Source organism: Pelodiscus sinensis, chromosome 8, assembly GCF_052426305.1.
Source record: "Pelodiscus sinensis isolate ZL-2025 chromosome 8, ASM5242630v1, whole genome shotgun sequence".
Classification (NCBI taxonomy): Eukaryota; Metazoa; Chordata; order Testudines; family Trionychidae; genus Pelodiscus; species Pelodiscus sinensis.
Genome location: NC_143059.1, coordinates 70,552,332 through 70,565,360, shown reverse-complemented (window position 1 = coordinate 70,565,360; position 13,029 = coordinate 70,552,332). Strand labels below are relative to the sequence as shown.

Here is a 13,029-nt window from a genome sequence, read left to right as displayed (position 1 = left end):
ATTCTTCCACCAAAAGCCACAATACTCAACATTGCAAACACAGACTTAGGAGGACACGACCCTTCCGCACAGTTTGAGGATCACTTGCTGTACTCCTCAGAAAGTTTGTACGGCAGGATTTGAAACCAAAGGCCTGAAGACAATACTTGAGCATTGTTCTCTAGAGCATCTCCCATAGTCAGGGCCGCTAAGTCAGAAATGGGAAGCCTAAAGAACCAAGTAAACTTAGGATACACAAACTGATCAGCTTTTAGGAAGGATCCTGCTCTCAGATTGACAAAGGTTTAGGAGAGCTTCCAAGGTATTGGAGGAGCAGAGTGCCTAACTTCCATTGAAGTTAGCAGGAATTAAGACACCTAAATGCAATCAAGGATCTGAGCCTCAGTGTTTGATCCTAGTAGACGCTGAGTACCGGAGATGGGCCAAGCATCTTCAAATCCCATTGGCAATTGGCATCTTTAAGGGCCAGACAGATCCTGGGCATCCCAACTAGCTTTTGGATGTTGCTATGCTGGAGCTGGCACGGGTTGTGTACACACTTTCAAATCCCTTCGTTAATCCCTTGCCTCCCCAGATATCTATGTATTGGAGTGTATGTGTCTGCTTGTTCAAGAATGCCTCTGAAATCAGAGCTAGGACCACCAAAGCCATATGCAGCTTCCTCTTAGGACTTCAAGCAAGGTCAGAGTTCGGTTATTCCAGGACAATGGGATTGCTTCTCAAAACCAGAACAGAAGAGAAAGAATCACCAGGGAGATGAAAGGGACTGGCTTCCCCCTTCCCCTCCACCCCCACCCCCAATCCAGGACTGCCCCAACTCCAAGACTCACTGTCCAGGTGCCCTTTTGGGAGGGTAGGGGTGCTAAAGCCTGCCCCCTGCCCATTTTTCTATAGGAACACTGGGGACTGTTTAAAGGAGCACAGCACGCTGCATTCCTCACGCTGGCTGGGGAGCACAGGAGCCAGATGAGCCTGATGTGCCCCACGCAACCCTCCCCTGGCTAGGCCTGCTAGAGCTGCCACAGCCACGGAAAAGCGCTTCTCAGCTGGCCCCAAGAAGCTGTTGAGAGAGGGCTGGGGCAGCCTGCGTACCGAACCCCTCATCCCCAGAGCAATGAGACATGCAGGGTCTCACTTTATTGTCCAGAAAGCAAAGACGGAGTTAAGGACCCGAACAACATCGGGTAAATCTAGTTTTTAAAATAAAGAGAACACTTGGAAAAAAAAGAATTCTGGCAGTGCCTGCTGTATTTTGTTTTTCCATTCCATACAGCAATTTCAATGGCTACATGTAGCCAAGGAGCTAACCTCAGATAATTATTTCTTCACAACATTCAAAGTTATTGTTACAAGTCAGACCAATAACAGATGAGCAAGTCAGTCTTGTGAAATGGCATTTCCTAAGCAGCCACGCTCTGCTCACTGACCCAAGCTAAATGGCACACTATGAATTCCAGCCCACAATCTTTCTTCATAGTTTTCCCCCCACAATATAGGGAAGACAGGCCTTCATTGTGCACAAGTGACTTCCTGAAACAAAGGTGAGCATGTTTCATGCTGCACTGACCCATGCCACAAACTGCAGGAGTCTTGGTGAGATTTAGGCAACGCCAGAGCTACAGGTAGACACCCTCAAGTGGCAGTCTACAAAATATTTTCGGTATTTGACTATTTTAAGTGTTTCAATTTTCAAATGCGTTGGTGTAGCCTGAAAAACTCCCCTCCAGTGAGAACCGCCCCCCTCCTCCAGCATAGGGGAGCAGAGCGCTTGCTTGACAAAGTGAAAGGTGACTAGCGGAGCGAGACTGAGGGCAGGTCTACATTTAAAATGCTGCAGTTGTAGTGCTACAGGAACCCCACAACCCATGCTGATGGGAGAGGTTCTCCCACTTGTGTAAATACTGTGCTTCCAAAGGGTGGTAGCTACACAGGCAGGAAAGTTCTCCAGCTGATTAAACAATGGCTATACTTGGGGTTTGGTCGGTTTAACTGCACTGCTCAGTATGTCAGGTATTTTTACCATATTGCCTGGGGTTAGTACAGCCTCATTTCCTAGTACAGACTTAACTTCCTAAAAGCAAAAGTGATTAAGGTCATCTTCCTTTCTTCTCCCATGTCAAGTTTTAGTAGCGATCCTCAATTTAAGCAAGTAGAGATTTCAGAGGACTGCTACTAGGGATCATTCTCCTGATGGGAAGACCTAAATATATAGTCTTCCCTGGGTCTGGGATTTAATCTGTTTCATCTGCTCTCAATTGGTTTCTCCAAAGAGTCCCAAAATACAGTTTAGCAAGTGTTAGTTAGGACAGAGACATGGGCTGAGACAGCTCTAAATGGTCAATCTAAAATGAACTAGGATATCAGACTCCTCTTAGCAACAGCCTTAAATTCTAGCCTTGTGCAAGATCCTAACAAAGGACGTTGAGCACCACGGGAATAGTTTGCTTTGTAAAGATCAAAAGGAATCAAGCTAGAGCTAGGCTCTTCCAACATCAGTTCTAAACAAAATAGGTTTCCACTACATGAGCTAAATGAAGCAACTACTATGTGTCAGCCACTAGACGGGTTTTATAGGACAACTTCACTCACAATCGTTTGTCCTTTTGAGGGTTTTTTATTTGGAAACTGTGAGGAACTATGAAGTACAGAAACGTTAGCCAAATACAATCAGTCTCCATATCATCGCCAGACACCCTCAAAGAGAACAGTTGAAACAGGCTCGTTTTCTTGATTCCTCATTAAAGAGATCTGATGACAGGAGAGAAGATTCAGAGAAGAGGCATGAGAAAGGAATGCAAACAAGTTCTCTCCTAGGAGTTATACCAAACACCCCCATCAGGAAGGAGATATCCCAAGAGGAGTTTCAATTAAAAAAAAGAATTCTAATGGTGAGGAGCAGCTGAGACAGGTTAGAGAAAGTCCATGGAACACCTACACTCCTCCAAGTAGAAGCAAAAGGAAAGAACTTCATTGATCTAAACAAACTGAGGAGAATTGTGATAAGGTTCTCAGGCTCCCACCCACAAATCTAGGTCAGAAATTCCACACAAAAGACAAGTCCGAGGCTGAAAGTGTTATTATGCTGTTCTAGTTTCAGTAGACATCCCATTTCAAGTAGCTGGGGTATATTGCTCACAACTATCGTCCTCAAGACAGCTGCAGTCTGGCAAATGGACATCAGATCAATTTGCAACTACTTTAAGATTAAAGTCAATTTAGAACTAATGATTTAAAAAAAAATTTTTTTTAAATCAATGGAACTTTTGAAGTTCTATTTCTGTTTGATCTTCTTAACTGGCTACAGTGGATGGTGTATACTTTTCTTTACTAGCAATTAGGAAACTAAAGTTTCAAAGCTTATACAAAGATAAATTTCACACCTAAAACGCTCATCTGTACAGATAGTGCAGTCTCATTCCCATAGGAATGAGAATAGCAGAAATTGAAGGACCGCTATCAGCAAACTGACACTGCTATTTTTGCAGTCAAAATGCCCATCTCACCCTAAAAGACGTTTTTAAAAGACACCTGTTTTCTAAAGCCCAAATGTGGGATGTAAAACCCCACTTAACCAGTTAAAGGTTGTGTCTGACTGCTTACATGGGGGCAGGCAGCTGGGTCTGGAGTGCCCCCCACAGCATGGCTAGTTGCTCTAGCCAGGGCGCTGATTAACCATAGCCAGTAAGCCCAATGCTTACTGGTTAACCATTCACATCCCTACTCCAGACAGACCGCTAGGACTACCAGGTGAGCAAGCAGCCAGTCAACCCACTACACCTTCAGGCACGGTGCTGAAATGTTATGGCCATTATCAAATGACTCGGGAGTTCATGCTATCTCCCTCTTGCCCCTAGCTTCCGATTAGGACGGGACCCAGATGTTTGGGTACATCTGAGGACAACTTCTGGCATGAGGCAAGCAAGAGACGGGCAGGACCATCTTCCCCTACAAGTCCCGAAGTTTTGGCCAGCCACACCGGGAACAGCTCCTCTTAGCTTACTCACCACCACAGGGAACTGCTGTGCTTGCTGTAAAATGCTTTAAGTCACTTTAACCCTTAACAGACTGGCTAATCCTAAGAGTTTCACAGTGTGCAGATGGGAAATGGAAGGGTTAGATCACGGATTAGCCTAATTTGGTGCATGTAACGCTGCATGCAGATGGCATCTGAAATTTGTTACTGGCTAGCCTTGCTTGGACTCAGGAAAAAAAACTGAAGGGCACCTGCGGAGAACCAGTGACCCACTGAATGAGAATGGAAGTCAGCAGCTTTGCCTCATATTTGGAGGACTGGAAATTAGGAGGCACAAAGGAATTCCTTCCCTTTTTGCCTCACAGGGCCTTGGGAGACCAACTGGATAACCCATTATGAACACATGGGATATGCCCACCTGATCAATTCCTTGACGTTGCATTGGAGCGCCTTCCAGGGCTCTCAAAGCCATGGCCCAGGGAGTTCCACAATCCAGCCCATGTGTGGCTGCCGGCATGCGAGTGTACTCTTCCAGGCCCCACCGCAGGGCTGGATGGAGAAAGGGGCTTCAGTCTGGAGCCCACACAGCTCCCATTGGCCGGGACTCGCAATCAATGGGAACTACAGGGGCAGCACACAGGTGAGAGCAGGTCATGTACAGCCACCAGTTCCCCCCCCCCCACACCCCCGACCCCAAATGGGCGCAGTCCCAGGTAAGTATCCTGTATTCCAACCCCAGCCTGGAACCCCCTCCTGTGCTAACTCCCACCCAGCCACCCCTCCAGCCTCTGTCCCTAAGCCCACTCCTGCATTCCAAACGCCACAGCCCCAGACAGAAGTCTGCACCCCAAATACCTCATTCCAAAACCACCCCAGGGCCCGCATCCCCCCCCCCCCCACTCCAAACCCTTCCACCCCACCCCACCCCAAACTGTCCCTGGGCAGAATGAATTTTGATATGTGCACCAATATGGAGGTGACGGGTCGCATAGCATCTCTATATTGGTGTAAAAATTCATTCTGCACAGGGACATAGAAGGAACACTAGTCACATGCTTAGTAGGGGTGTATGCTGTACTGCTACTCTTACTTCTGAACAACTACTGGCGGGGCCCTGCCTTCAGAGCTGGGCTTGCAGCCAATAGCTGCTGTTCAGACACCCACCTCTACTCCCTAGAGTCTAGGTGCTACCATGATTTAAAAAAAAAAAAAAAAAAAACATTTTAAAAAAGCCACACACAATGCCTGTAACACAAAAACAGGACATCAACATATAACTCACTTTCTTGTTCTCCTGTACCAGTACAAGCAGCTGTATGTAAGTTCAGAACACCCCAAAGACACATTTCAAGCCAGTGTCTGCAAGTTTTAAGATTTGGGCAAACCATCATTCATTAAGTTCTTTGCTCATTCAATCTCCCTTTCACCCCTCCCCCAAAGCCTAGGAGGATCTGGGGTCTGAACAACAAGCATTTATTGGAAAATAAGGCAGCCAGTGGTCTCCTCAGGCATTCACAGAATTCCTTTTGTGCCTTCCACACTTTGTGGCACAGATGCACCAAATGCAACAGTTGCAGCATTCCAGAGGGACCACACTGCTCATTAGTTCACATTCATAGCTAGAAACCTTTTTACAACACACCATCCAGTCAAGACTTGTTTATTGGTTAGTTTTTGCTGGAGGGCTCCATGGTGAGGGACGGATAATGGGAGGTTTTCCACTTTATTTGGAAGAACGGCTTTTTAAAGGGCATGTTTTTAAGCAGTTGTCACCTTAAAAAAGAATGTGGCCACATGTTCAATAAAACTTACTTTTACTAGTCCTGTTGTCTATTCCGGTGTTGTTGTAAGGGGTCTCCTTGATAAAGGATATACTTGCAAGCTAAACAGTTCTCATGAGAGGCATCTTTTAGCCACTTCATGAGGTTAGTTGTGTTACAATATTATAGTCCGTGGCCTCTTGAGCTGTCTCCCTTCTATAATATTGAACCATATTTTCAGACTTGAAAACAAAGTAGTGAGACAAAGGCTAGAGAGTGAAAGTTTGCTTGACTTCATAAAGAGATTTATTGCTGAGCTTAAAACTTAAAGCCTCTCAAAAGATCCCACATAAGATTTATTCTGTTATTTTGAAGACTATTCAGATCTGTGATCAATTTTATTTATTATAAAGTCAACATGTCAGAGTGGGTTTGTATTACAGGTGTTAAAAGGCATTAAAGTAAATATGTAACTGATGTAAATGTGGAACCACCGAAATTTTTCAAGTGGGGTGGCAGTCTGCTCTCCAGGAACCAGTGTGTGCTGGGAACCGGCTTTTAAGCCCGCTCCCCACACATACCTGGAGCTTGTGTGTAACCCTAGTTTATATGAGCATTTAACTCCTTTTGTGGATCTTAATAGGAGGAGCCCAATTTGTTCCAAATGCCAAAGGAAGTTAAACCAGTTTGCACCAACAGATTTGCACACTATCTATCCAAATGCAGTGCGGTAAAGAGATGCCACGTGAGCTCCCAGATCTCCTGCTGCTTGAGATGTAAAGGAGAGGAGGACCAAAGGGCTTTCTTGTGCTACCTTTGGCCATGGAGATACTTGCCAGCACGTGCCACTTCTTCAACTGAAGGTGCAATAAATAGGGAATCGCAGAACACTGCCAAAGCAGAAGGCATCAACCAACTTCAAATACCAAAAAAAGTCAATAGCAGATACTGAAGCAAAGGACCAGCAAGTGATGTGGTTCTACGCTCTGGGGAGCACAGGGGACAAACATCGGAAAGTGGGAACCTGGGACTGAGCATGGGGGATGGTGGAACAGACACAGAATTCCAACCTCTGACTTGGCAGGGCTCTGGAGAGTACCAACTTGCTGGCATCCTATTTGGCTCCCGAAAGGAGGAGGGAGGTGGAAACGGTAGCTGAAGTTACAGAATACACTGGAACTGGTCCCACTGCTCTGCTGTCTGAGCTTACAATGATTGGCCCCAACTTCCATTCCTAAAGGGGCAAGGTTGGGGGGGGAGGGAGGGGGAAGAAAGGGGTCAGCAGTTAGAAAGGAGTATCATTTCCTTTATGTAAGTTGGGTAAACTGAGGCAGAGAATAAGACTGCTCCCTAGAGTAAGTAATGGCATATGTACCCGGCAGATGGGCGCAGCTCAAGGAACAAGGCCCTACACTGGTAGTTTTCAGCCTTTTTTCATCTGAATGAAGATGCAGACCACTTTTGGAAATCAACAAACCTCTGGAGAGATACAGACTACAGACCCCAGGTTGAAAACTACTATCCCCAAATAAAGCTCTTTAGGTTCCTAATTCCAAATTATTTCAATTGGAATTATGCTTCAGACTTAAGTGAAATGCACCCTGACATGCTGCATGTCCTCAAGCAAGTTAGACAAGAAACAAGTTGTCAGACTTCCAGGTGGCAAAACCTCCAGAATACCTTGTTTCTGCCACTTCTAGTGAGAGGTATCAAGGAACCCCGTCAATTCATCTCTGTAGAGATTTTTTTTTTTTTAAATCACAAAGGAGCTTTAATTGGGTCCTTACAATAGGGCCCTTTTCCAGTGGTCAGAACATACAAGCTGCAGCTGTTTAAGTGAACATGGATAATGCAGGCACATCCAACACCTAAGAAATTAAGGTGACAACAATGATTGTGCCAGACTGCTCGTGTTTGTCCTTTTATGTTGATAAAGGCTCTCGGGCAAGGCTCTGACAACATCTCAATTGCAGCTTTTTTTGAAGCCAGGCAGATCAAAATTGGGAATGTCTGTGTGAAGTTGACTAAATGATTAACTGATAAGCCTGTAGCAGAGGCAGTGGGCGGGGTGCGAGAGGAGAAGCTGGTATGCCTCTCCCTCCCTCCATGCTGCTGCCTCAGACAGAGAAGCAGCAGCAGCATAGAGGGTTAACAGGCAGGAGTCGATACACGCAAGGAGCCGGCTTTCAAGCAGGCCCCCTACATATGCTGTCTCCACGGACCTGCCTGGCCCCTGCCTTGTCTCCTACAGAGGTAGGAAAGTCTACCATGGCAGCAGCCCCTGTCCACAGAAGGTGGGGTGAGCTCCCCTGGACAGGGGCTGCTGACACCCTGTGCTGCTGCTTTTATCAGAGCACACTAATTGCCGGTCTGACTCCGGAGACTAACTGAATAGTTGTGTAATCCCATCAAATTTTAGCAGTTACACACTACCCAACATCCCTTATCAAAACCTGGGTTTTGTAAGACAAGCTTGCATACAAGAAAGCTCAAAAGAAAGGGTCTTTGTTTATGATCAGCATTTCCATTGCTCAGTAATCATCAAGCTTTTGAAAGATTTGCAACTGAAACACCACAGCATTGGGTTAGGGTACGAGAAGCACCAAGAAAAAAAAAATTCCCTCCAGTATATCTACAAGAAACAGTGTAAAATAATAGCAAAGAAAAAAAAAACCAAAAAAGCCACCCAGTAAGTTGGATAGGTCATAATCTTTAAAAAAAAAAAAAATTAAAACCTGGAATTTTAACCTGAGAGTGGGCCTTTTGGAGAGTGGGAAAGGAGAGAAACTAAAACAAAAGAGCCCAGCACGCCCTGAAGCCCCTTAATATTTGCCAGATACATTGATGTTTTCAGGTTTCTAGAAAACAGTTACAAGATAAATCTGTATCCTATCATCATTGAAGGATCAAGACACAGGTCAGCAAGCTAGGAATGCAAGGTCTGAATCCTGACTAATACGAAGGAGGGAGGGAAAGCCAAGGCTATGGAGAAAGGGAGAATGTGGGTTACTAACCTACTTTCTAAAGTGATAAGATCATTGACTGACCCACTTAAAAAAGTCAGACTTAATATTAGTGATATGAAATGTTAACCAGTAAGCATCACCCTTAATGGATGATACTTTCCAGTTCTGGTTGGGGGAGGGAGGTGTGGCTGGAACAGCTTCCCACCCACTATGGATATGGGGTTGCTCCTACTCAACAGGGCCTGCTGCAGACAGGGGCTGCTCTGGGTGTCTGGGAGCACTCCCTTTCTGTGGCAGGCTGGGCAGGGGGTGCACAGACAGGGGCTGCTCCAGCCACACTGGAGGAGTCCCCCCCCTTAATTGGTTAATTGATTAAATTTCACATTTAGCCAGTTAACTTGTTGGAATTCCTCATGGAATTTTACATCCCTATTTAATATTGTTGCAAAAAGGGGGCACAGAGAGGTGTCAAATGTAATAAGCCTCCAATGGAAAGGACGGTCAGATACAATATAATCCAGCTAGTTCCTGACAAGGGCTGGAACAATAAAAGACTGCCACACGTGGGCTAGGATTCAGGACAGCCAGCCCCTCACTGGTTCCAGATGACATACCGCTTCATTCCCTAGCAGGGATTCTAAAAAGAGTTCTGCCGTTCTAGGCCTGTGCAGGCAACAGGCTCGCAGTTTCACATGGCACTCTTAGCGAGTCCATAGGAAAGCAGAGCCAGATGACAGCAGCCCATTAGCGTATTAGCTTACTGCAGGAGCGCAACATAAATCATTCATGATTTAATTGACCGATCACTCCAAGCAACGCGATTCTCCGAGAGGGGTGTGACCTTTACTCCCATGGGCTCGGTACAGTGGGTAGGGAACTGCTATAATACCACTTGAAACAAAAAGGCCACACCCAAACCAGCATTTCCAGAAGTGGCTATTGATTTGAGGTGCCCAGTCTGAGATTACAATATGCTCAATATTTTCAGAAGTCAATGGAAGCGGCTGCTGGCCACAGTAAGTTTAGGGCAAACCAAGCTGAGTATAGGGCATCTTTGAAAATTTGTCCAGAAAAAGATATATAAGTCACTGCAGGCCCTAAGGAAGGGAAAGAGGACTGGATTATTTATATTAGATTAGGTAATTTCTTTCATGGAACCAACTTCTGTTGGGGGGGGGGGGGGAGAAATGCATCCCAGACTCTCCTTACGCCATATATTTGTGTCAGACTGGCATTACAAAAGGTAACAGCCGTTACAAAGACAGATGCCCATACCACAGCCTCTGAGCCAGGCTACACCCCATATCTAGGGGCAAGGAGATCTTCCCACAGCAAGACTATTTCACATTAATCATACAAGATCCGTTTGGAGAGGCAACTTGGTAGGGCAGATGGCCACAAAATAAAACTCAAACTGCAAGAGAACAGTATTCCTACTCCCCCATAAAGAAGCCAGACCACTCTTGGATTACACACAGGTACACAGAGATCAGAAAGAGCACTTTAATTTAAGACAGCTGCCTTCTTGGACTGAAGAAAGATTGGTATAAGTGCAAACAGCAGGGAAGCCAGTCATTTTTGTCCCAAAAGCAGTTTAATATAAAGACCATTTTCTCTTTGTACACCTATATAGTCAGAAACCTCTGTCCCCAATCCTCTTGAGCGAGAAAGAGTCAAATCAGTACGAAATACCATGCAACAGGAGGGAAAGGGAAGGATCTAAAAAAAAAAAAAAAAACAACCTGTGTAGTCATGCATTATATGGAGAGTCTGGTCTCTTACCTGATTTTCTTTTCGAGGATCCATAGTCCCTGAAAAATAGGCAACAACAGATAGACATGGTTAGCGTTTGGAACACAGGGGGCAAAAAGGGTGCCTCCCAAATTCCCACCCATGCACTCAAAGGCTCATCCTCTGCTCGCCCTCCTTTAAAGTGGAGGTTAGAACTGCAAGGCATTGACACACACAGACTTATACACCCTGATCAACAGCAGCTTGTCAGCAGCAGTAGCAGCAGCTGGTGCTTCTGCAGCACTAGGGGGGCCAATGGACCATGTGATCCAAGCCAGAGCAAACCATCTACAACCAGCAAGGCAGGGGAGAAGAGTTGGCATTTCCCACCCCCCACCCCTTTAAATCAAGTTATTTACTGCCCTATTGCTGAATTACATTCCCTTACAAAGGTAAAAAGCAAGTGAGACGCAAGCTGCAAAGGTGCAGTTGCTAGAGTCATAGCTTGCCTTGCTCACAGTCCTTTATTTCAAATAGTCATTAACATCTGCAGAAACTCCAGCCCCTTCTGGTTGGCTCTGTCAAACACTTGTCCTCTCCTGCTTAAAGAGGAAAATGTGGTTCCTTTCTGTTGTTTTCAGGACGGAGAAGGCAGCTTTTCTTCTGGTTCCACAAATTTCCAGGAGAAATTGTTTTAGAATAATTAGAATGAGGGGGGAAATATGTAACTATGGTAACTACTTCTTCACACTCAGTGTCTGGTCTGTATCTGTCTCTCAAACCCTGATCATGAAATGGGACGTGTAGTCAGGATCCGGGGTTTGCTTGCTACAGATGCTGCCCCTGGCAGATTGAGACCTTTGTCACCTCTTTGGGCAGTGACTGCCTTGTTTGTGGTCTCTTGCACAGCACTGTGTACATTTTGAAAAGCTGGGAAATGAAGTATCCCCCCACCAATGATCTAAAGTCCAGAGTATTTGGGGATAATCTGAAATGTTGGCATGTTCCCTAAAATCAACGAGTGTAGAAAGGAATTTGATCCTCCCAAATGTTTTGGAACTACTCCCATGACATTTGGATGGCCAGGATTTACTGCCAGTCAAGAAGAGGACAAATCCCAGTTTCTTTTTGGGCCCCCTGACATTTTCCTTTTGGGCCACCACTGCACGCTGTTCTTCTAAGCAGCATCCCCTGAGCTGGGCCAGCAAGGAGCCTCCAGATAGACCCCATTCATGCTGGAGGCAGATTCCACGTAGACTCAGACAGACGGGCATTTGCTTGATATAACGTTCCCATGGCATATGGGCCAATGGTCAACGTGCTCTGCATTTAAAGAAGTCTGTCTTCCCCAATGCCCATTTCAGCCCCTGCTTCCTTCTCTTGGCTCCTGCACTGACGTTACCAGGCCTGGTCCTCTCAGGTGCCCAGGACCGGCCACTCTGAGTGACAACAGTGTGCTACTGAGCCTGTGACACTGATGTGATCCCTCTGTTACAACAGACTGAAGAAACAAACAGGCATCTGTGGTTTCCCTGTGGAGTCGGGGGGGAGATGCAGAGCTGCTAGGAGGCGAGTGCCTTGTGTATTCAAACTCTTCACGAGCTGAGTCCCTCCCTGTGCTATGGGCCTGATTCTCCTCTCGCTTGTACCAGGTTTGCACTACGCAGACTCCAGCTGAGTATTGTTCATTTACACCAGTCTGAGATCACAACCAGTCTCTCTGGGAACCTCTTCCTGCCCCGCTTGTAACTCATGCTTTGCCCATGCACGTGGGTGTTCCTTACGTCTCCTCCATCATCCCAACACCCAGACCCAGAATGGCCTCTATGCTCCAGTGTGTCACACGACTTGACTCTCCCTCAGATTCCTCCTCAAAACTCACTTCTTCCCACTAGACATCCTCCCTTCTGTGTTCACATTTAACCCTCTCTGTTTTGCTTTCTTTATTCCCATGCCTTGCTATGTTAAGCCTAATTTAAGTCCCAACTAGGGATGCTAAACGGAATTGAATCCACTAGTCGATTACTTGATAAGCGGGGGAAACTGTGGTGCAGCAGCAGGTTTAGCTCCTGGGAGCTAACCCCTCTGTGGCTCTGCCTTTTAAATGTATTAAGAGCCTGCTGGCAACTGAGACATTTAAAAAGCAGAAGCTCAGAGGGGAGGGAGTGCCAGGTGTGAGCTGGGACAGTTGATTCCCAGCTGGTGCCTGGTTCCCCTGGCTGCACTTCTGCTTTTTAAATGCATTAAGAGCATGTCAGCACCTGGGACTGGGCACCAGCTGGGAATCAACTGATCTCAGCTCACACCAGTGCCTCGCTACACCCCTGCCTCCCGCGGAGACAGTGCTGGGGAGAACCGGCTTTTAAGCCGTCTCCCCCAGCACAAGCTCCTGCTCCCCCCCCTTGCTGCCTCTGGGCGAGGCAGCAAGGGGGGGAAGCAACTAGTCGAGTTGCTACTCGACTATCGGATAAGCTTATGCTTATGATAGTCGACTAGTTGCTTACATCCCTAGTCCCAACCCTGGAAAAAAGCTTGATTTACACATGTGAATAGTCTCTCTGAATTCATGTAGAGTTTCTCAGGTGAATAAGCCAGGGCT

General features: G+C 46.3%; 1 protein-coding gene across 6 annotated transcripts in view; it reads right to left on the bottom strand.

Annotated features, from left to right (window-relative positions):
- The window catches only part of SH3PXD2A (SH3 and PX domains 2A), a 379,907-nt gene that overhangs the window by 116,753 nt on the left and 250,125 nt on the right, over window positions 1-13,029 (bottom strand). For 4 of the 6 annotated variants that reach the window (XM_075935538.2, XM_075935536.2, XM_075935537.2 and 1 more), the window contains one exon: window positions 10,482-10,510. In XM_075935538.2, coding sequence (XP_075791653.1) covers window positions 10,482-10,510 — 29 coding nt within the window. The other 2 variants (XM_075935542.2, XM_075935539.2) reach the window with 2 other exon arrangements.